General features: G+C 34.7%; 3 protein-coding genes and 1 pseudogene across 4 annotated transcripts; 2 read left to right on the forward strand and 2 right to left on the reverse strand.

Moving 5' to 3' along the window:
- Positions 1 to 6,086: 6,086 nt before the first annotated feature.
- On the forward strand, positions 6,087 to 10,095 carry LOC121745505 (polyadenylate-binding protein-interacting protein 12-like). 2 transcript variants are annotated; one of them, XM_042139444.1, is made up of 11 exons: positions 6,087 to 6,375; positions 6,512 to 6,975; positions 7,394 to 7,504; positions 7,592 to 7,636; positions 7,727 to 7,799; positions 7,876 to 7,988; positions 8,085 to 8,144; positions 8,230 to 8,277; positions 8,355 to 8,423; positions 9,636 to 9,697; positions 9,780 to 10,095. In XM_042139444.1, the coding sequence occupies exons 2-11, from the start codon at positions 6,583 to 6,585 to the stop codon at positions 9,835 to 9,837; spliced, it is 1,032 nt and encodes a 343-aa protein (XP_041995378.1). In that variant the 5' UTR covers positions 6,087 to 6,375; positions 6,512 to 6,582; the 3' UTR covers positions 9,838 to 10,095. The 2 variants fall into 2 exon arrangements, with proteins under 2 accessions (XP_041995378.1, XP_041995377.1); XM_042139443.1 differs by having other exon boundaries at positions 6,089 to 6,375; positions 6,512 to 7,014.
- A 2,047-nt stretch (positions 10,096 to 12,142) lies between these two features.
- Positions 12,143 to 13,120, reverse strand: LOC121744025 (annotated as a pseudogene).
- A 2,262-nt stretch (positions 13,121 to 15,382) lies between these two features.
- On the forward strand, positions 15,383 to 17,744 carry LOC121743822 (protein IQ-DOMAIN 17-like). Its single transcript, XM_042137187.1, has 4 exons — positions 15,383 to 15,546; positions 15,755 to 15,979; positions 16,549 to 16,869; positions 17,078 to 17,744. The coding sequence occupies exons 1-4, from the start codon at positions 15,439 to 15,441 to the stop codon at positions 17,504 to 17,506; spliced, it is 1,083 nt and encodes a 360-aa protein (XP_041993121.1). The 5' UTR covers positions 15,383 to 15,438; the 3' UTR covers positions 17,507 to 17,744.
- Positions 17,745 to 20,381: 2,637 nt separating this feature from the next.
- LOC121743343 (growth-regulating factor 2-like) lies at positions 20,382 to 22,388 on the reverse strand. The gene is made up of 4 exons (XM_042136627.1): positions 21,873 to 22,388; positions 21,585 to 21,749; positions 21,161 to 21,503; positions 20,382 to 21,077 (listed from the first exon to the last, which is right to left on the reverse strand). The coding sequence occupies exons 1-4, from the start codon at positions 22,159 to 22,161 to the stop codon at positions 20,492 to 20,494; spliced, it is 1,383 nt and encodes a 460-aa protein (XP_041992561.1). The 5' UTR covers positions 22,162 to 22,388; the 3' UTR covers positions 20,382 to 20,491.
- Between the last annotated feature and the right edge of the window lie 1,655 nt (positions 22,389 to 24,043).

Genomic DNA, 24,043 nt, shown 5'->3' on the forward strand with positions numbered 1-24,043 from the left:
TATATCTCATTAGTGTTAAGTTAATTAGGTTTAGTGGTCCACTAATTTTAGTCATTGGAGTACATTAATCAAGTAGTTAATTAAGTGGGCAAAAGAGTGTGCTACTTCATGCTCTTTATGATGTGGAAATTCCTAAGTATTTCACATTATGACATTTGTGTATGTGTGTGTTTGCGAATTTTTTTTTATTTTTTTGGTGATTTCTGTATATATATGGTTAGCCGTTACGCCCCTCTTTTGGATTTTAGTTATTTCATTGACTATTGTATGATAACATTTATTATTTCCATTTTTTGGATAAATCCTTTTTTTGACCGCCAAGAGAAAAAAAATGTTGATTTATATTCTGTATAGCTCTATATTTGAGTCACCTTATTGACGAAAATTCCTTGTTTCTCATTTTAAAATTTCAGTTTGTTTTCCTAGTTTGCAGAATAATGTAATTTTCCTTTGAGGGCAAAAAATATAGCATTAATTTTTAGGACCCTGCTCGATTCCCACTATTACTTATGATTAGAGATCATGTTTATTCTTATCTATTGTTCTGTTATCTATTCTTTTAAGAAATTAGCCCGTGATAATGTTTATTGACATTACAATATGTCTCACATTATCTAAGTACAATAAAGTCTATTTTGTCTAATCTCATATTATATCTCATCATTATTTTGTCTAACGTATCAAATGGTGTCTCAGTCTACATAAATTTTTAAAAAATAGAATATTGGCATGAAAATATTTTGAGATCAAATGGTGTCTCAGTCTACATAAATTTAAAAAAAAATAGAATATTGGCGTGAAAGTATTTTGAGAGTGAGAGGTGTAAGAAACAAAGCAGATTAACCAAGTTTGATAGCCACTTTCTTTGATTAGGTGTTAACATGCAGTTTTCTTGATAGTATTACCTAACCTCAATGATGATATATTCCTTTCCTTCCTCCACCAACCCCTCATCCCTTTTCTCTTCAACTACTCTAATATGGAGTAATTTTTAATTTGAAATTCAAGATTGTCATTTTGTGTTAATTGATGCAATGATTTTGCATTTAAGCTTAATGTTACTCTTATGGTTATTTTTTAGTATTTATTGTCGCTCTTCAACTTAAAAAAAACCCGATGTAGTTTCATTTTTGTGACAACAACTATTTGATTGATACTAATTTATTGTAAAGTTTGGGTGCATAACAAGTATAACTATTTTTCACATATTCACACACAAAATAGCTAGCATTTAATGCATTGGTCACCATGACTAATTTTGGTCGAATTCAACGGGCTATTTGGAAAAGAAAACCACGGTTTTGATATGAATATGTTTATATGATAATTTTAAATGATTTATTTCCACGTGCATATATTTGAAATTCAAACTAGTGGTCAGCACTAGGTTACTATTGTGATGCTTATTTTGAACCATTATTTTCGAATTTATTTATTATAATTATATTGTTCTTATATTCTTCACAAATTACTAATATAATATACTATGAACTAAATTGCGTTATGAATAAACACAAACAATCTCAATATCAATAGGAAATGTGTTGCAACTTACATAATTCAATATAGTATAAACTTTATTGCCATTTTAAAGATACTAGGACCGTGAGATATTGAGGTGAGAGGGAAGATTAGTATAATATTAAAAAAATTGAAAGAAAGCAAGCATGAGATAAATGAGGTGTGTAAGGTTCCATTCGATAGTATCACGCTTCTAATAAAGACAAATTTCATGCTTTTATATTTTGTTTTAATTATAAATCACTTTCAACTTTTAAATTATGAAAATCTAGAGTAAATTTATGATACATTATGTGAATCTATGGTCATAGTTGCAATTCTTATAGATGACAATTAAATTCATTTTTAAATTATTATATTTGTCCAGATATTTCATGCATATTTTAACACATAATTTTTCAAAAGATATATGCATGTCGAATACTATTATGCGAGTAATCGTAACAATGAATATGGTTCTTTCTTCTCCTTTTCCTCGACAGGTTGCTCGAAAAACTTAAGCACAAACAACAAAAATTAATAATTCAAATGTTATTATGTAAACAATTGTCACATTTCTCGACGATTTTATGAGCGGCAGAGATTGCGTTGCGACTTGAAAAACTTATGCACGTGAAGGGAGTGGAGAGACCTAGAAATCTACTAGTAGATCTCGTGGAACACATTTTTCTATAGCAAAACATTTAGCAATTATACGAATAAATATTTTTTGCAGTATAGATTTTATGAATTGATAAAATATTAGAAAGTTGAGGTTACAATTCCGTTAATGCCCTTCTCAAGATTCTGTCAGAGCAGCCGATAAAGACCAGTGATTTTGATACAAAATGCCACGTTACACGTGGCACCTCCTCACGGAGGTCACCACAATATTAGTAATGTATCATGATTTATGATTTCATGTACTTTCCATTCATTTTACATAAACATTACATGCATCTATCTATAAATGAATATATCATCCACATCTATTCATACTTACTTCCCTTTTAATCTCTTTCTGAGAATATTAATATTATTTATATATTTATTGAATTATTTTTCTATTTTAAAAATATTCTATTATAGTAGATTCATTTTTATTTTTAGCAAAAAATAATATTCCCTCCGTCCCACAAAAATATGCACTATTTCCTTTTTAGTCCGTCCCCCAAGAATATGCATTTTCTAATTTTAGAAAGTCTTTTCTCTCTAATGAGGTGAGACTCATTCTCCACTAACAATACTTTATTTACTTTTTCTCTATATCTCTCTCTTACTTCACCAATTTTACATTAAAACTCGTGTCGACCATAAAGTGCATATTCTTTGGAGACGGAGGGAGTATATTTTTTATTTTATTTTATTCTCTCTTTCCTACTCTATTATCTCTTCACTATATATTTAATATTTTTTTCTTAATCTTCGTGTAAAAAAGAAATGATTCTACTACTATGAAACATAGGAAGTATCATATAGTCTGAGTGACTCAAATTCCGAACTTACAAATTGAAAGATAAGTATAATGATTCTTCAATTATCTCATAATCACAATGACTTGAACTTACAATTTCTAAATTAGAAATACATTTTACTAATTAAATCATATTTTATAATTCATATCCATTCATATTTGTCCTAGGCTCACTCATTTTATTCCAGGTTAGTAATCATTTGATTAATCATAAATTTGTTCAAGATTTATGAATTTTGAAAATAAAATACTTAATTAAATTTTCAATTTTCATTTTTTTCTTAGTTATCCCTGATCCATCCAAATATTATACTACTAATATATATAAAATGACATTATTTCAATAAAATAAAATAAATTATATATTTTAATGAAAAATCATACTCCTACATTCTGTATATAAATGAAATAATTGAGAAAAATTAAAACCCAACCAATTTGATATTTCGGTTTCAAACTTCATAAAATCGGTCAAAATTTAATTTTTCATGGTTTGAATGGTTATTAATCATTTAATTTACTACCAAAATCTCAACTTAAACATTTGAGCTATTGACTTTAACCGATAAACATTTAAATAGTCACGTTTCCATATAACACCTGTAGGAATGTATTCACATCCCAACGCTAATTACATCAACTAGAGGGAAGTGGGTTTCGATAGATTGAGCGTGATCTTCACAGAGAGAATCAACGGTCAAGTGTTGTTTTCTGGCTTGAAGAAGGCGGTTAGGGTTTGCTTTACAGAGAGAATTGAGAGAGAAGAGGTGAGTCGAATGTGAGAGAGTGGGTTGTGAAATCGTCGCTCAAATTAATCTCGCTGAAATCTTGGAACTGCAGTTTTAAAACTGCTACATATTATTGTGTAATACCAAATTTACCCCGATAATGTATGAAAACGACCAAATAATGTAGCTCGGATGTTTTAACTCTTATCAATTTGTGATTTGTTTTGTGTATAAGACTTAAGGGGTGTAAGGATCTTAACGCTCCCCAACACTTGTATGCTTAAAAGCGGGATAAACTTTTCCAAATTTTAAGCTTATTTGTGATCACTATATTTAGCATAGAATCATCATGTTGATTAAAACACCAAATCTAGCGAATAATAAACGGAATTTGTATGTCTCTCACTCTCACTCAAACTAGGACAAATAATGACAATCACACTTTATATTACTTTTACTGACAACCATCTTACTTTTTAATGATGACATAAACATCATACATAAAATATACTCCATAGGTTTCACTAATCTAAAATTGTTGTTTCTCAATGATGTAGCCATGATTCCTCATTATTACTACAAATAAATACAGAGAGAGATAATTTAAGAAATGTAATTTCTATTTTATATATTAATCTTATGGAGTAATAAAATTAGAATAAATTAATAATAAAATGTATGATCCATTTATCAAAAGAGTAGTGATAAACGTACATAATTGTACGTACATAATCGAACTTTTTTTTAACTTTTTATATTGAAAATAGTTTTATAAACATTAATTGATTTAAAATAAATTTCATACCAATCATTTTGCAACACTTCGAAAAAAAATTAAAATTTTAACTTAATATTTGTATATTTAAGCCAAAAAAATAGTTTCTTACTAAAAATTGTATAATTAATTCGAATCAAGCTCGAAACAATATTACGATTCGACATAAAATTTCTATATCACTTCTTTCTTATTGCTACACATAATAGAATAAATAATAAAACTAATTTTTAATTAAATTCACTTAAATTTAAAAATTTAAGGATATTACTTACATGTACAATTTATATACATTTGTCTTTTCTCTATTTTCAAAATTAGTGAAAATAAAATGAAACATGTATTTACCCATAACAAAAAAAACACTCCATTTGTGGTCGTGGGTAGATATAGTATAAATAAATACTCCATTCGTTCCAACACAAGGATTAACTGCTTTTCGGCAAGTGTTTGAGGAAAATGATAATAAATAATTAAGTGAAGAGAAAGTAAAGTTAGTAAGAAAATAATGTAGATATGACTCTCTTCTATATTATTTCTCTTATTTACTTTCTCTCCATTTTAACTACAGTATTTATTATTATTTTTGCTAAATAATTGAAAAAAAAACAATCATTCAAGCTGAGAAGGAGGGAGTATAAATTTTGAGAGAGTAATCTATCCATTACTGTGGTTTTAAAATTTCAATCCATATAAAATATATGATTCATTTGATAATGTTCTTATAATTATTATACCCCTTTGTTATGAGTTAAATCATCATCTCTCTAGAACAAATAGAATGACATAACAACGCAAACCTATTTAATAGTATTGAATAAAACCTCAATTTATTAAAATATTATTTATAGCTAGTCATACTATGACTACATATCTTTATTCATATACCAAATTCTAAAACAAAATTAATATTTTCATACAAATATAAAGTCATTAGGTAGGTAGGGTCCCTCCATCCTACCCGGTTGATGCATCATAAATTTATTCAAGGCGTTGTAAACTAAGTCCAAATCAGAACAAGAAAAAAAAACTACTAAAGCTAGTTTCCCTCTCCACCTCTCATTTTTATGAATTACTACTATGATTTTATATTTATCATATCCCAATAAAATACTTACTACATTCGTTCGGTTATAAATGACATGTGTATTTCCTTGATTGACCCATTATAAATTTTATTTAAGGTGTTAGATTTTGATGTAATCATATTTGTAAGAATTGATTTTGGAATATTCCTATTTCCTAATGCGGTAGCGTATATCTTACTACTATTCTATCTTACTATTGTTGCACGGTCAACTATTACAAATAAATCTTTAAAAGTAAAATCGAAATAAAGTGCAATACCCAATAACTAAAGTAAAATTAATAAATCATAAAGTTATTTATATGATCATACTATTTATTTATTTAAAAAAACAGCTAGAAACGGTCTATCCAAAGAAAAGAGAAACGCCGTTTGCCTTGGCTTTATATGTGCAATTTATATTCCTTTGGCAATTATATTTGGAATATTTAAATAATTATTGAAAATAGTTAAAACGAAACTGCTATTTCCAACCAATCAGAAAAGAGAGTAGGGCAATTATTTTTAATTAGAAAAGCTGAAACGGACGATCCGAAGAGAAACCTCAATTTGCCACATTTTTCTCTCTCCAAAACCCTCTTCTCTGTCTATATACTTTGCACTGTTCCTTCTCTCTCTGCGCATATCTTCTCCTTGCAGACTCAGTAAAATATTCTTGCAAATACTAAAACAACCCACAAATTTTATAAGCAAAAGGCGTGCTCTGTTTTTTCGCCTTTTTTAATAATTCCGGGTTTTTGATTGATATCTTAGCTCACGATCTTCCAGTTTGATTGCTCAAATGGAGGCAATTTAGAGCTCGACCCATCAGGTAAAACGCTTCCGATTTTGTTTTAATCCCTTCGTTTAGCATTTCTGCAGAATTCTCGATTTTTTCCAGCTTTGATCCGTGAAACTGAACGATAAATTTTGGGTTTTTTTTGTGGTGTTTCTGTTGCTTTCGACAGACCCGTGTGGAAAAAATAAAAAATTAAAGTGAAAGAGCTGAAAAGCGTGATTCTTGCGAAGGTGTTTGATCATGGCTGTGGTGGAGAATGCCGGAGCTAACGCGATTGCGTCGTCGAATTGCGACAACGACGCTGCGGTTAACGCTAAGCCGGTTGATCAGAGCTTCCATAAGGTACCTAACGGCCATCATCAGCTGGGTATCAATGGAAATGGGGGAACTTTGGAGAAGAAGATGGATGGGGAGGAAGATGATGGAGGGGAGGGGTTTAAGAGGGATATGCGGGATTTGGAGGAAATGCTGTCGAAATTGAATCCGATGGCGAAGGAATTCGTGCCGCCATCTCTCTCCGCCTTCGGTGGTGGGCCGCACAAGCTGCTGGTGCCGCCACACGCTGCTGCGGTTGCTGCGGCTGCGGCCGGCCATTTTGGGTTCAGCACTAATGGTTTTGTGATGCAGCAGCAGGTTAACTCGGGAGTTCCCACTGCCAATTCTTTTAGAAGGGTTGGTATTTTTACGTGATCAATGATATTGTGTGTGTGTGTTGAATTCTGTTTCAAAGATTCTTTTTTTGTTGTTTCTATGAGTTTATTTTGCTTTGGGGTGTTGAGTTCCCACTGCCTTTTGATTGGTTGCTGGAAAATATAGGGCTATAGATGATGAGAATGTGTTGGGTTTAATGTAGTTTGGCTTGGGGTTGTTTAGTTCATGGATTTGTTGAAGCCCGAATTGTCTGGATACGAAGAAGTGAGGTTCGGATATTGATTTTTATTTACTGTGAGTTGTTCCATGATTACGTATTTTTGTCTTGTGATAGTGTTTCTCTGCTGTTTTAGTTTTTTAAGAGGCTGTTTGGTAATGGTGATGGTGTTGCGATTTGCAGAAGAAAAATGGCTTTGTTAATGGGAAGCGGAGGATGAATAGCCGAACGAGCATGGCTCAAAGAGAGGACGTGATTAGGCGGACGGTCTATGTCTCTGACATTGATCACCAGGTAAAGAGAGTCTAGGTTTGAGGCCGGTTTATCATTCAATTCCTTTAAAAACGTATGAAATTTGGCGTTTTCTTATGATGGTTGTAGGTGACCGAAGAGCAACTTGCGGCGCTTTTCATTGGCTGTGGACAGGTAAATATATTTTCCCCCTCAATATGGTTACTATTTCAAGCATTCGCTACTAAATAGGAGTAATTGTTTTCCATGATTTTCATGATGAAGGTGGTGGATTGCCGTGTTTGTGGTGACCCCAACTCTGTTCTTCGCTTTGCCTTCATTGAGTTCACTGATGAGGGTATGTGGTACCTTTGGTGTGTATTTCATTAAATTGCTAACCTTCTCACATCAAGTTGTTTGTTGCTAACGAGCAGAAGGGGCAAGGAATGCTTTGAGCTTAGCTGGAACTATGCTTGGTTATTATCCCGTGAAAGTGCTACCTTCCAAAACTGCAATTGCCCCCGTTAATCCAACATTTTTGCCAAGGGTAAGAAATTTTCTATCCTTTTCCTTTTACTTGCTAGACACGTCAAAGCAATAGTTAGTTTCAACAATGACACGCTGAGTGTTGCTTTTCAACTAGTCTGAGGATGAAAGGGAAATGTGTGCAAGAACTATCTACTGCACAAACATAGATAAAAAGGTATTTTGGTTTTCAGAATTTTTTTCGTGCAGTGTCGATGAGCAATTTCTACCAGACACAAGTGATTTTTTGTTACTTGATGTAGGTCACTCAAGCAGACGTCAAACTCTTCTTTGAGTCTATTTGCGGAGAGGTTTGTAACTGCTCATGATACCCTGACAACTCATTATTGAAATTGTTATAATTCATGAAATGCATCTGTTGACTCAGGTTTATCGTTTGAGGTTGCTTGGTGATTATCATCACTCAACTCGTATAGCTTTTGTGGAGTTTGTGATGGTAAGAACAACAGGCTTCCCCCTCATTCTTTATTTGTTGTAGCAAGAGAAGTCATTAATTTCTCGCCAAACTTGACATTGCACTAGAAAATCTATTATTTGTGAATGTCGTAACATATAGTTACTTAGCAACATTTGTGCTGAATGCTGATCTGTTCCCATAGTCAAGAATTGTATAAGGAAACATTGTTGGACATATTAGAGCTCAATCTTCTGTTCGTTTCTAATAGAGGAAAATCTGTTAGTATTTGTGAATGCCGTAATGTATAGTATATTTAGCAACAGTGCTGCTGAGAGCTGATCTGTTAACTTAGTCAAGAATTGTGTAAGGAAGCATTGTTGCATCAAATTTCCTTTCACACTAAATGCCAATATTTATTCTTTCAACCTATTTGTTGGTTTAGCATATAGTCAACCTTCCACATATTGCATGGTACCATTTCTTTTGCAAAACTTTATATTAATGAACCTTTTGACAAATCTCAACATCGCCAATCCTCTTCAACATATAGCGTTATTCACTAGTTGTGTCATTTGACGGGTAGACATGCTATAGATGCTGCCATTATGTTTCTACTTTTGTCATATATGAGCTTGCAAAATACCTTGCTTTATTGTGCCATACTCAACCATACAAATTTGTTTGGACACCTTTTGTTCCGGAAAGATGCAGTGCTGTTGTTGCCCATTTTACGTACATGTTTTTTCACTTTCTTTCCCTTTTTCTTCACCTTTTCATTCTACGATGCTTCTTCTAGTGTGAGTCAGACAAATTAGGAACTAAGGAACAAATCTTAATAATCAGTGAAGAAAGGCCTTAATGATTGCGTGTCTAATAACTTTTGGGAGTCCATGATCGATAAATCAGTCAACCATGATATCTGTTTGATGCAATATAGAAACGTGCTTATATCTGAGAGGTTCACTGGTGAGATTTTAGACAACCATGTCAACATTTTCGGATGATCGTCTCGGATTGTGCTGCTTGACATTTCCTACTATACTCTCGGGAGACTAAGAATTAGTGTCCAGTAATCTTTACATGTTGAACGTATGGCACTTTCTGGATCGGTCCTTTCTTGATACGTCATCTCAACTTCACATTGTATATTCTCAGTTCAGATTGTCACTTCTGTTTACTTTGTTTATTGTAAATCCGAATAAGATGTGCTATTGGCATGAACGTTTGATGCAACTGATCTCCCCTTTTCAGGCGGAGAGCGCAATAGCAGCGCTGAACTGCAGCGGAGCAATCTTAGGATCACTGCCCATAAGGTTTGTACCTCTCCATTCACTCAATCTATGTGACAATCTCTCCTCGTGGTAAATGATTAATCCGAGATATTCGCACTTGCAGAGTTAGCCCGTCTAAGACTCCAGTCCGACCCCGTGCCCCACGCCAATCCATGCACTGATTGATCATGAAGCACCTCTTTAAGTTATATATATATAGAGAGAGAGAGAAACTGATACTTGCCATGGTATCTATGTGTTTTTAGCTTCTATTTTTCCTATGTCTGCTTCAGATGTATGGTTTGCCTGTAGAGTACGACCATTTTCGAGGCTTTATTATGCTGCGTTGAGCTTAGTAGGCACTTCCCTCACACTACTTCTACTACTTTTACCACATGCTTCTCACTTGGAAGTTTTAACGATTCTCGTTTTTTGCCAAATTTTGTGGCGTTGCTTCGTCCTTTGGTATTACCAATGCTTGCCTCTTATATAGCGCGTAAATTACTTTCCGTTATGTTGGTTATCAGCAGTAGATCATCTGAACTCATTGTGTGTTAGGTCATAAAATTGTTGGTGTAGTTGTTAAGAACAATGAAAAATAAGTTCTTGATTTCTTGCTCTGTTTGATTTGGGATTGCTAAGTCTAGGCTATGATGATAGTTTGTTTTTCTACATGATATGGCTCGATTTGTGTTTCGTGTTAGTGTTCAGTCTTATCGTGTTGGCCGATAGTCGAAGATTTTTTCCAGGTGTAATCGGGTCGGACTGTTGATATCTTATCCGCTATCGGAAAGTTTACTTTGAGTCGTAAGATGGATTAATTAAAACAATATTAAAAATAAATTAATTATATTTTAATTATCTTCAAATATAGTATAATTTTATATTTTTTATTAATTTTACTAGGCAAGCTTATATCAAATGAACTCTCTTTCCAGAGTCTTCTTTCACAAACTTGGAGAAGGGTGCAAATTACAAAAGCAATTAGTTAAATCATTACAAAGTGCAAAATTCGTGGAAGGACGAAATCTTTGTCTCTTCACAAGTCATGATTGGTGTCTTTGTATTCTTCTTTTGTGATAACGACAATTTACCTTATGGGGAACCTACACAAAATAACAAAATATAAAAAAGTCAAATAAAATAACCATTTCTAATAATATATCTAACAATGACAAATTGTTTTTGGCTTCTCGACATGTTGTTGTTGGAGCAAATTCCCTTTTTATTATTTAGAAAAACAATTATAGAACCATGTACTCATAATCTATTACATTGGCAAATTAATACAATAGGTTAATGCAGAGTAGAAAATAAATAAGACTTCACACCTATTAGGTCAAGGTCAATCTTTAAATTCACATTCACTTTCACATATATATCTGCACATCTCATCCCTTTAAGAAAATCCATCAACATATAGTAATAGGGCAATCCTAGCATGCATGAGCCGGTAGTACACAGTGCTTTAGTGGCTGTACAGTGAAAAACAAATAGGCTGAGCCACGCCCATGCGTGCGCCATCATCCACTATCACATATCTTTTGCATGCGTGTTGACCATTTTATTTAAAATATTTCACCAACCTTTTTAATTTGGACTATTGTTGTCACCTTCCTTATAAGGGCATCTCCAACAATACCCAAAACGCAATTTTGCAGTGAAAAACACCTCCAATCATACCTCAAAACCCATCCCAAATCGTCCTTTTTTCAGCAGTTGGGGAAGACTGCAGTTGGGGAAGACTTATAAGGCCAAGCTTTGAACTGCAGTTGGGGAAGACTTACTATCTTTTCCCTTGGAAACTTTCAGCTCCGGCGGCGGACGGCGGCTCCATGGAGGCCGCAGTGAAGAGAATAAATAAAGATCGTGATAACAAAAAAGCAGTTGGAGGAGCTCTTGTCCAATCAAACGAGCTGGAAGCCTGGTCTCCTTCCCATTCTTGAAGAAAATGAATCGTAGTAATGTGAAATTTCTTGGGAAAAATTCAAGAAGAAGATTCGACTACCTCGTTCGCATAATTAGAGCCTATTTAAATCAAAATTATAATACAATAATTTGAATAATTGTTTAATCCATATGAATTATTCCTATAAATACTATAGTAATTGTAATGCTAATTTAGTAATACGAAGTCTAATTCTAAGTTCTAAACTTTGACATAGTAAATGATTTTCGATATCTTGGTTTAATATTTTCAACAAACTCCCGAATCCTCAACAACATGTAAGAAATTAAACTAGCTAAGTAAGAAAAAGATAGACTAGTGGCATGTTAACAATGCTATCTATGTACACATACATGGCACATATGTGTTGGCCTTTGATGGTAAGATCTTTCATGTTTATATATAAAGGTAAATTTGAAATGATTTTAAGCCTCACTTTTTCTTCTATCCATTGAAATGATGCTATTCAAGATTATATCATTAAGATTAGAAGATTAAGAAAGTCTAAAGTTGCAAGAGAAAAAGAAAAATAACGAGACTTTGCGTAATTTACAGCAATTTATTAAAGACTTTATAATATTTTTATTTACTTACATCTTTAATTTAATTCAAAAACACCATGAATTTGTTCTACCATGAATCTCCACATCGACGATTTTCCTCTCCACTTTCGTCTTCGCAGAGAACTCCGTTCTTCATCTCCGCCTTCACCTTCTCCTTGTCGCAGTTTTCCGGCAGCCTCAGCCTCGTGCCGTATGAGCTGTAGCTGCTCCTGCTCGACCACTCGCCGTCCACTTTCATCTCTCCCTTGATCACCAGCACGTCATCCTTGACGTCCTCCTTCGACAGTCCAGGCATGTCGAATCTCATCCTCACCTCATTCTCGTCCTCCCACGGCAATCGCACGTCCGCCGCCGAACAGCTTGTCCTTCGTGTCCAGCATTCTCCGCATCGGCGACGCTCTGTCCAGCAATCCTGCAATTGTGTCAGAAGATCGAGCAATTGAGTCATCAATAATTGGGGATTTTTCGCCCTAATTTGAAATTCGAATCGCGACTGAACTGAATTTCGCAGCTGACAAGGTTAGATGGCGAATTTTACCCTAATTTGAAATTGAAACTGAATTAGGGGAAATCGACTTACCGAAAGGAGATATGTCGGCGGAGAGTGGCCGGGGGCGACGTTCGACGGCGGTGCGCTGGTCTCCGCCGCCTTGGCCGCTGGAAACATGAACGTCGACGGCGGAGTCTTTGTTTTCTCCGGCGGCTTGAGCTCTAATAGATGGCGACGGCCTTGCTCTAGGGAAGAATGCGGAGGAAGGTGCGATGGAAGCTCTGTTTGTCGGTGAAACGATGGCGCTTGATGAATGCGGAGAGAAACTCAGAATTCCGGTTGCCATTTTAGAGTGAAGAAAACAGAGGAGTGAAATTGAATGAAGCGAAGAATTCAATCGTTGAGCTAATTCTGATTGATGATGTTGGAATGGAATTGTATATAAATAGAGTGATGGAAGAAGAGTGCGGATTCATCATGACTGTTTGAGAGATGATTATGTGTTTTTCCTGAATCTTCTTTCGAATTTTTTCATGCAAAATTAGATAATAGTATTTCAATTTTTTTTTTCTGATAGATCCGCGAATCATCTAGTTTTTGTGGTTTGGGCCTGTTATTGGGCCAGGGCGTATTCATGGGCCTGACCTGAAGTTTGAGGGCCATATGATATCATGGTAGCATTCATGGGCCAGAAGTCTCTCTCGTGCATAGGGATGCAAGTTCTGGTTCCAATCATGGGTTGAATCAAAACCGGAAAACTAGAAAACACATGGAAAATCAGAAAAAACCTGAAAATCGGTATAAAAATAAAAGAGTGAACTACACAAATGGTTCTTGAACTATGTGTTTTGCACACAAATGGTACCTAAATTTAAAAAATATCATGGGTAGTCCTGAACTAAGGTGTAATTAAATGTATGTTACTTTTTTCACTATTCATCACAATTTTACATCCAAAATGCTCCCAAGGCATGAAAGACATTTTTGGACATTCATATATAGGTACTGGATTTGATATTTTCTTTATCTCTCTCTAGTAGTGAATATGATATTTTCTTATAGTTTGAGTATCTAAAATGATACTATTATTTGCTTCATTTTTTCAATCACTTTATGACATATCTACTTTCTCTCTCTTTCTCTAAAACTTTTACAAAGAAAAAAAAATACTATGAATAATACTAGTATTAAAATAAAAAATACTATGAAGGATCTTCTTTCTCTTTTTTTATTTTAATTTTTTACTTTCTAAAATAGCTATGAGGCCTTGGATCAAAGCCTAAGAACATTTTAGCCCACTATATTATATTTAGCCTTAACATCTTATTTTTCCTATATATTTGTCACAAAAAAATTAAAAGGACCATTAAGTCGATATTGGTATGAAATAGTCAAATAACACTTGTAGTAGAAATATGTAATAAAGATATCATGTACTAAAAACGTGTACATTCATTACACATTTAAAGAAGAAGCAATTGGTAGATTCTTTTGTATATATAGCTAATATAGATAAAGAAAACCCTTAGAAATTAGGCCAAAGAAAACCCTTAGAAAAAACCCTTAGATTTTCACTTCATTTAGGCCAAAAAATGAAAAGACTATTGGATTTAAGATCGACGTTTTAAGGGAAATAAAATGGACTCACCACCATACCATTATTGAAATTAGATAAATCATCACTTAAAGTTGCTATATCTAATTCATGGAATTCCAAAAGTTTTATTTAGGGTGCATATATAGCTATAAATTAGAGTTACTATAGAGATGCGGAAGCTATCAATTACCCCCACCACTGCCCAATTTAATAATCCTATATGTGACTGTGATATACTATAAGATACTCTATTACTATAATCATTTTGTAACAATAAGATTTTTAAAATATATAAAGAAAACCAAAAATGGAGATCCATTGTTTGTTCATCTCTGCAAATATCAATCCCCATAAACAACAGTGTTCCTTAATTCCTACGCTTTCTCTGCCATAAATCATCATCAACCATGTGGAGTTTCTTCAACAATACCCAAATAAAAGGATAAAAGCTTATACAAAAAATAAAGTAACAAAAAAGAAATTGCTTCTCATTTTAGCTTATAGAAAAATAAAGTAGCATAAAGAAAATGCTTCTCATATTAGTATTTTCAGCTTTCACATCTCTCGAGAAAAACATATTCCCTCATGCTTGTCTCCAACTCCCTCACCTCTATTTATTTTCACTTTTTTATATGCCCAACTATCATACTACTACATGTTTATTCAATTAGAGACAAATCACAAAATTTAGTCAAATTATAATCACATTTCTTAAATTTGAAAATGAAATATTCAATCAGCAAGTTTCGACTAATAGTATCAATTGAATTTGGAAATGGAATACTAAATCAGCAAATTTCAATTGATCATAATTGTATCTTTTTCATACAAAATAATGTCTCTCGATGATCTGATATTCCATTTTAGTATTTATTTCAATTAACTATATGGTACTCCATACTAGTATCATTAAAATCAATAGTAGTACTTTTAAATTTGACTAATTTATCTCGAGTGTATCGCCCATAAAACATTACCACTATTCACCTTATAATTTATCGTTATTCACCAGCATTGTGCTACAAACAAAAATTAATGTGTAAACACTTTAGAAGTACTTTATTAGTAATTTTTTGCTATAAAAAGGCAGAATATAAGAAAACGTCTCCATCTGGTAAATATTGATAGATAGTGTTTCCCTGTAATAAAAAAGCATAAACCCAGTGTTGAACATTTCATGTTCTGATGGGGAAGAATTCTTCATGGCTGAATGCAGTGAAGAAGGCCTTCAGATCTCCCACCAATGATGACAAGAAGATCAAGATCACCACAACAAGACAAGACCAAGAAAATGTATGCTCTCTCTCTCTCTCTCTCTCTCTCTCTCTCTCTCTCTCTCTCTCTCTCTCTCTCTCTCTCTCTCTCTCTCTCTCTCTCTCTCTCTCTCTCTCTCTCTCTCTCTCTCTCTCTCTCTCTCTCTCTCTCTCTCTCTCTCTCTCTCTCTCTCTCTCTCTCTTGATTACTATAACTAAATGTGTGTGTGTGTGTGTGTTTGATTCAGAAAAGGGGGAAGAAGAGATGGATTTTCCGGAGGAATCTAAGCATTGAGAGCGCGAAATGTGCGACTTCTTCGGCGGTGGGGATTTGCGGTGGAGAAGAGAGTTCGGTGAGGAGGCAGCAGCCCAAAATGAAGCCCCCGTTTGCGGCGGCGGCGGAGGAGGAGATTGTTTTGGTGAGAGAAGACAAGGCGGCGATTCTCATTCAGAGAATCTTCAGAGGATACCTGGTAATAATAATTTCCGAATTTCATGCATTTTTGTGAATATTATACGTTTTGACTTTTGTAATTATAATTGAATTAAAATCTAATTTTTGTATTAAAATTTATTCTGATCTCATCCTCCTTTGTAAAATTTCGTGTTTGGATAATGAATGTTATCTAGAGTGTGTAACAATATTGTGTGGAAAAGACAAACTATACACCTTCACATAAACAAATAAAATACCCAAATCGACGTAATTTTATCTTAGATATTAAACCTCCTCGTTTTGATTTTTCAATAAAATTTACACTACAAAATTGTAATTTTACCCCTCTTACTAAAGTAAGAAAATTTATATTTATCTTTAACATCCACCTCGGGTTGTAAATCATTTTCACGAAAATGAATCTACCGGTGTCGATATTATGTTCTGGATCCGCCACTGATACGTTCACGTGATGGAGATAAGTGGGTAGCTTTATAAAATTGTCAATATGGTGGATATAATTTGTGTTTATTTTATACCAAAATTGTTATTATATTTTTATTTAATAGTATTATTTAATCATTTGTTCCAACGTTACTTGATTAGGCAAGGAGAGCTCTAAATGCTCTACAAGGCGTGGTGAAACTGCAAGCATTAATAAGAGGCCATAATGTCCGAAAACGTGCAAAAATGACCCTCCAATGCATCCAATCTTTGGTTCGAGTCCAAGCTATCGTTTGTGATCAGCGCCGGAGGCTGTCGTGCGAAGCCGTGTTTCGCCCTGACAGCATCAGGCAGTCGAGCCGAGCTTCGAATAGCTTGGGCGTGGGCCCCACCGAGCTCGGGGAAATCCACGCCCTCATACAAAAGGCAAAAGAATGCTCACTCAAACAGGGCAACGCATTAGCCCATGCACTGTCTCAACAAGTAAATGATTAATGATTTCTCATTTATCCTATAATGGCTCGAACTTCCAACCTATTAATTGGATAGAAAGTAGTCTTTTCAATAGTGTATAATTATCACAAACACTTCATTTTTTTTATTTACTTTTGCATACCTCTTTCTCTAAATATATCAAACTAATGTGCAGTTGATGAACTAATGTATATATCATAAACATTTCATTTTTCAGATTTGGGGCACAGATGTAGAAGATTATTCAAGGAGGGAAAATGGCTATAGTTGGATGAGGAAAGATAGGTATCTATGCAATCAAAGGGATCCAATCAACACTAGTGAAGTGAAGAGCCACCAATCTCCGAGAACCCCGGCATGGTCCAAGACTAGGTCCATCCCGTGCAGCCCGCACGGGGAAGCTAGCTCGCGAAGGGTGAGCATGAGCGAGAGGTCTTGCCCGTTGCCTCGGCCAAACTATATGGCGGCCACTGCCTCGGCCATGGCGCGTGTTAGGCCAAACAGCACGCCAAGGCAGAGGCCGTTGAGTCCGGGCAGGGAGGCGGCCGGCACGGCTAGGAAGCGCCTCTCCTTCCCAGCCCTGGAATTTGAGGATCAATCCAACTTCCAAAGATGGAGAGATGAGCCTTACTATGGCACAGATTGAGTGAGACATGGAGGCAAGATGTGGCTGATTTTTCTTTAATCTTACATTTGTAGATTGTACATGGTTTTGAATGTAATAAGCTTAGGAAACAATCTTGGATATGCCCACAACAACTTATGTCTGATCTTGATTCTTGTTTTCTTCTAATTTCACAATTTTTTGCTCTGTTTTGCTATGTTAGCATAAATGTGTTGCCAACTCCAGTGCAAGATGATTTATCCCACACTGTTTTGTTTTATATATAGAGGATTAATAATGGTTCTCCATTTATCTTTTTGATTAATTGAAATCTTGTTTGACTAGTAATTGACTTGATTATGTAAAACAAATGAACTAGGAGTAGTATTTATCTTGATAAGCTAGTATTTTGTGATAAATTATTATGTTTAGTTTGTAACATTGATACTTTCATTAAGAAGCCTCAACTCAGAGTGATGGCTTGGGGAAAGAGTCAGTTGTAAACAATGTGACATTTAGGAGCCAACTCAAAGTAATGGCCCATGGAGTGATAGTCTGGCAAAGGAGTCGGTCGTCAGAGTGTGGCCTGGGGAGAGAGCCAGCCGTAGCCAACGAAGTGTCTAGTAGCCAACTCGAGATGGTGGCCCACAGAGTGATAGCATGGGAAAGGAGTCGGCCGTGACCAATTATTGAGAAGCCGAAAAAGATTCAAGAACACGAGCACGCATACATACTATATATAATCAATAGGTGCGCCGAAAAGGGTAGAGAGCATTATTCATAGCACTAGTAAAAAATTTGGTGAGTGAAAATCCCTTTTGTCATGCATGAAAAGATGTTCAAATATACGCTTTAGTAATGTGGGATCCTTAATTTTCAGCTTTAGTGGAATAATATAATGTATGTCACGTTCTACTATAGAAGTGTAGCTCGGCTTTTAGGACAAACCATGAAATTTTTTTTATTATCTCACTACAAATCATTGGAGAGATAAACTATGAATATAATCCACCATAATTTTTAGGAAGTGCATACTATGAGTATCTAATGTGTGTGTTAGGCGAAAAGAGAGGTGGATTAGTGTTTTATATTGACATATCTTAATATGTATACGAGCCATCTAGATTTCAAAAATTATACTCCCTACTATATATATAGTAGTACTATATGAATGATCATCTTGAAAAAAAGTAAACATAGAATATTAGTGTATGTGCTACTAGTAATGTTGTAATAGTAATATTAGTGTATGTGCTACTAGTAATGTTGTAATAGTTTCATCTATTAATGGAATATGGTTATTATTTACTCCTTCTCCTTGTGATCGAAGATAAGAGTCTCATTTTCATTTCGATAAATTCTGTCAATAAAGATCTCATTTCACTTTTATTATAGTACTCCATCCGTCCCAAAGAAGATGACACACTTAGGAGATGTTATTTTGTGTGTTAAGTCGTGAGAGAAAATATAATTTTATAATTGATGTGAGAGATAACTTTTTCCAAAAGATGAAATGAACATCTTTTGTGAGACAAACTAAAAAGAAAAATGTGACATCTACTATGGGACAGTTGGAGTACTAAAATGGTAAATGAGTCTTATAATCTACTCATATTCTATTACAGCATTAATATGGTATAAAATATTTTATAATTTTTTAGTATATTTTTAAAACTTGTGTTGGAAATAAACGTGATTCCTAATCACGGACGAGAATACACTTTTTACATACTTTTTTCGGTGCAAGAATTTTACTCGTTATTGGGCTTAGGAAATTTATTTTTTCAACCCTGTTGTAGTACTACAAGATTTTTACTCTTTATTGGGCTTAGCCCAAATCAATTGGAGTCCGACTCGGCTTTTAAGTGGGATATTTTAGGGATTCAAGCTATCAATAAATAATGGAATTTTTAATTATTTGTGTTTCTGAATATTTTTGTGGTTTAAAATTTAAATGCTATTCTGAATTTTGAATTTATATTGTACCCCTCCCTCATCCCCCGTTCATTATCAAATATCAATAATGTATAACATGTAAATACTAATGAATCATATTAAGCAAATAGAAACGGCCTAATTTCTATGAGCATGCAAAAAATATTTTTTTAAAAAGACTATTGATCGCAAAAGAATTAAAGAATTTATCTTGCCACCATACAACCCCCAATCTTTTCATTATATTTCCAAAATTTTAATTTTATATTTATCCCAGCAGCCCCAACTCTTTTTTCACATATGATTCACACATTTCTTGTCAAAATCCTAAATTTCCAACATCATACCAGCTGATACTATTGCAAATATAATGATAGTATATAATAAATTAATAACTACATAAAGTCTTATATTTCCTCGGTCTCCTAAAAATAAAAACTTTTTTTTCTTTTTGGTTCATACTCTAAAAATAGAACCTTTCTATTTAAGGAAATTCTCTCTCTTTAATGAGGTGGAACCCCCTCTCACTTTCCACTAACACACTTTTCTTTCCATCTCTTTTTACTTTACCAATTTTTGCATTAAAATCCATAAAAAATAGTTCATAATTTTAGGAGACGGGGAGTATTACACTTTTCCGTTTTACACAATTTATTCTCAATATAGATGTATCTAAGCTCACAATGAAGAAATATAGCCAATTCTAAGTTGAAAAAGTGGTGACAAGATTCATTTTTCAACTAAGAGAAAGGGACTTCTCCATATTTCAATGAAACAAGATATTTCCCGACAAAAGAATTAGGACATTGTCCCACAACCACAACCAAATTTCAAGAGCCAAGAAGGTAGGACACAATCTACTTTTCTATCTAGCTGTCTCCAAATTCAAATTTTGTCAACAAATTAATCATCAAGATTACTACTAATTCAGATTCTTCAATATAGAGATTCTCCTACTTCACTCCCAAAACCATTACCATCATATATGAAAATTCAACATCTTCATAAATAAACCATTCAAACAATCCACAAATCAACTTCAACAAACCAAAAGTAAAGAGATATTGAAAATTTCACAGCTTCTCACCGGGACTAGTTGAGCCGGTGGAACGCGATTTCTGATGCCGGAGCTGCAGGAGCCGGGCTACTGCAGACGCTGCCATCCGAGTGCGAGAACAACGTCCTATGGAGAACCCCGGTGGGCGAGGAGACATTAGTAGCGGGGGCACTGACTGAGTCGCAGCCAGAGATGGCGACTGATCCTGGCTGCAGGGCCTCAGCAAGAGGCCCTCCTCGTGCGAACGGCTCCCAATAGAGAGGGTTGATCCATCTCTGACCTTGCTCAATGCTTCCCATTTCTTGATCAGCAGCAGCCATGGCTATGGACAGATTGAGCGAAGGGGACAAGTTCCCGTGATTCGTTGTCACGGACGATTCAGCATTCCCGCTACTGATGCTGTCGAGATTGCTCATCGACCAGGCATCGATGAAGCCTTCAGGGGCCGAGAAATTCGAATAGGATAACGCATTCAATGGCTCTACATAATCTTGATTGAAAAGGGAAGCTGAGCCATAAACAGAGGAAGAGTAGCCAACATTCACAAATCCCATATTCGATTCGATGAAATGCTGCTGCTGCCATCGCTGATCAGTCCCATCCATCATCAAGCTCAAATCCCTTCATTATAAATCAAAATTCAAGAATCAAACACAACCAAAAACAAAACACACTCACACAACATCACACCAAATCATACACACCTATTATTAAGTCCTCTGTAAGAAGAGGGATCATTTTTAGCATTGAAAACAGAAAGGGGCTTATTGATACTATCATCATTCCCTGCAGCAAATTGTTGAGCAGATACAGAAACAGTAGTACTAGGAGGAACATGGCTTTGCTCAGTGCGAGTTTTCTTGAGATTTTGGCCACTGTTTTTAACTTCCACAGGCTTTCTTGAACGGGGGCGGCCCCTGTGCAGGTGGCGCTCACAGTATTTCTGGTGGGGAGCCACATCCCTCGAACACCTCCATTTCTTACCATCTGTTCTCTTACATCTACCCGGCTCCGGATCTCCATTCCTCGAATATCTCACATTGTACACTGCTTCCAACAATCAAGATTACAGCTCAAGCCAAATCGAAAGACAATTTAAAAAAAAAAAATCAAGATTTGGATTTTTACATGAAGCAGGGCAATCGGAAGGGAAGTTTCTTGAATGTGGGAAGAGAAGGTCGGGAGGGACAGGCACAGACGAAATCATGTACTTGTAAATCATTGCTTGTCTCTCTAACTCTTTCCATTGAGCGAATGTGAAAGGGAAGGCGGCGGCGGCAGCAGCCATCTCTTCTGCGTGAAAGAAAAAGAGATTTAGTTATTAAAAAAAAACTGCGATGAGCTTTCACTCGCGCATTTAATCAAACACCTCGCTTGCTCCCAAAAAAATCAGAGAGAGAATTGAGGGAAATTTACCTGGGGATTTGAAGGGCGTGGCGGAATAAGCAGCGAAGATGTCGAAAGACTGCGATTTAGTAACAAAATTTTCACCACCAAGGCGAGAGGATGATGAGACATCATCACCGTACGCATGGCCCACCGCCTCGGTAGCTCCGCCGCTGCTGGGCCCACCACCACCGCCTCCAGCCAACGGTCGGCCCGGATTGATTTCTCCTCGGCGGTGAGAGCTCATGAGCTTCTTCAATCGGATCACATCATCGCCAGTTGATGATTTATTAGCTGCTACCTTTTCCAAACTAGTCATTCCTAAAACGGCAAAAATCGGCTTTCCTTTTTAAGATAATCACTGAGGAGCTGAAGAATTAGGGGGATTAAATTAAAAACCCTAAAATTAAGAAAAAGGGGGAAATTGTGGAAGGTCGAATGACGATTATGAAATGTTACATATGTAGAAATTTTAAGGTTTTAATAGGATTGATGGTTAATGCAATGGAATTGTGCGAAGAGACAGAAGTGGGATTTTGATTGGATGAGGGATGCCGCCATTGTTTTTGCTTCCTTGCTTCCGACATTCTCTACACTGCACTAATTGTGGAAGATAAGTATATTTAACTACTAATTAAAAAACTTAAAGTCATTATAATGTTTGGAATTGTATTTAATTGTGTTTTCAAGTCTGATTTAATCGATGATAAATTAGGTACACGTTAGCAATAACGGTTTTTTGAATTGGGAGTGGTAAAAAATGCGAGGGGAAATTGAGAATATGACATCAAATTAGGGATTATTATTATCTAGAGACTAGAATGATCGATATATAGATTAAATATACGTACTTGATTTTTTTAAAACTACTTCATTTTTTCTTTTTTCAGAGAAGGAGGTTTAACGAGTAAGTTTAAAAACGATCAAAATAAATTATACATACTTCGATTTTAAGTACACTTGTATTCGATAAAACATTACTTTTCTTTTTCCTATGAATCAAAATCACCTATTTATATATGCCAAGAAAATTTTAAAAAAACACAGCTGTTATTCATAGATTTTTCTTACTAAAAATATAATCTAGAAACTAATACTCAAATTAGTAATGTCGTAGTTCAAAAGCTATCAATTTTGGTATCAAAATCGCCAATTCAATTTCGGATCAAGTGGGCACTTCTAGTTAATAATGGATCACTAACTCAAGAATAATACTCCCTCCGTCCCGCACTACTCGCACTTATTTCCTTTTTGGACGTCCCAAGTTACTTGCACTCTTTCCATTTATAGTAAAAATTTTCACCTACAGCCGTAATTTTTTACTTTCCTATACACTCATTCCTTAATCTCCGTGCCGAAAAGGAAAGGAGCGAGTAGCCCGGGACGGAGGGAGTAATAACAAAAAAGTCATCAAAACCATGAATGGCTTGTTTTAGGGTTGAGACCAAAACTTTTCAAAATCAAAGGCCAAAAAACTTAATGTGATGTTGACAAGACATGGAAAGTAGTCTTGAAATGACAAATGAAGAGAATTGCATTGTGGTAGTCATGCTTAAATAATTGAGTTGTTGATTAGATCTCATATGGAATGAGGTGAAATGGGAAATAATTGTACCATCCTTTGACTCAATTTAGCAACCATTATCATTCAACATATATATAACCAGAATAGTTGCATAAATAATCTCATTTCCCTATTGTTTTCATGGAATGATGAATATTGACATTAATGACTCTATAATAAAAGGGAATATTTAGAGTAACATTTATACAAATGAATATAGATATATGTTGAAGCATTATGGGTGAGGATGGGAGTGAGATATGAGAAAGGAAAAATGGAGTGGGACTCATTAATTTTTTATTTTTATTTTATTTTTTGTTTTTTTTTGAGTGGGACTCATTAATTAATGATGGAGGGGTTGTTGACAGCTGTTGAATGAGATAGAATTGATGGCAAGTCCCTATCAAATGTTTTTGTAAAGACAATTATACCCCTCATATAAATCTCAATCGCAATTTTTTTTTGCTGCTAGAAGTTGGCAACTTCTTTGAATTTGCCAATTTGGTGATTAAATTTTACTAATTCATGAATGTTCCAAATTTTGAGAAAAGGAACTACTAGAATAATTTGATAATTTTAATTTATATTATAGTCCTTCTAATTAGATCCACATGTACAAATATAACTTTCACAACTT

The sequence above is a fragment of the Salvia splendens genome, chromosome 8 (assembly GCF_004379255.2).
Source record: "Salvia splendens isolate huo1 chromosome 8, SspV2, whole genome shotgun sequence".
Taxonomy (NCBI): Eukaryota; Viridiplantae; Streptophyta; class Magnoliopsida; order Lamiales; family Lamiaceae; genus Salvia; species Salvia splendens.

Bases quoted from the DNA above. Each gene is read 5' to 3' on its own strand.
- LOC121743822 (XM_042137187.1), top strand. From the start codon at position 15,439: ATGGGGAAGAATTCTTCATGGCTGAATGCAGTGAAGAAGGCCTTCAGA. The intron at 15,547-15,754 runs GTATGCTCTCTC...TGTTTGATTCAG, and splicing joins CAAGACAAGACCAAGAAAAT to AAAAGGGGGAAGAAGAGATG. The intron at 15,980-16,548 runs GTAATAATAATT...TTACTTGATTAG, and splicing joins GAATCTTCAGAGGATACCTG to GCAAGGAGAGCTCTAAATGC.
- LOC121745505 (XM_042139443.1), top strand. From the start codon at position 6,583: ATGGCTGTGGTGGAGAATGCCGGAGCTAACGCGATTGCGTCGTCGAAT. The intron at 7,989-8,084 runs GTAAGAAATTTT...CTTTTCAACTAG, and splicing joins ATCCAACATTTTTGCCAAGG to TCTGAGGATGAAAGGGAAAT. The intron at 8,145-8,229 runs GTATTTTGGTTT...TACTTGATGTAG, and splicing joins GCACAAACATAGATAAAAAG to GTCACTCAAGCAGACGTCAA.
- LOC121743343 (XM_042136627.1), bottom strand. From the start codon at position 22,161: ATGACTAGTTTGGAAAAGGTAGCAGCTAATAAATCATCAACTGGCGAT. The intron at 21,504-21,584 runs GTAAAAATCCAA...TGTTGGAAGCAG, and splicing joins TTCCGATTGCCCTGCTTCAT to TGTACAATGTGAGATATTCG. The intron at 21,078-21,160 runs GTGTGTATGATT...TTTATAATGAAG, and splicing joins TACAGAGGACTTAATAATAG to GGATTTGAGCTTGATGATGG.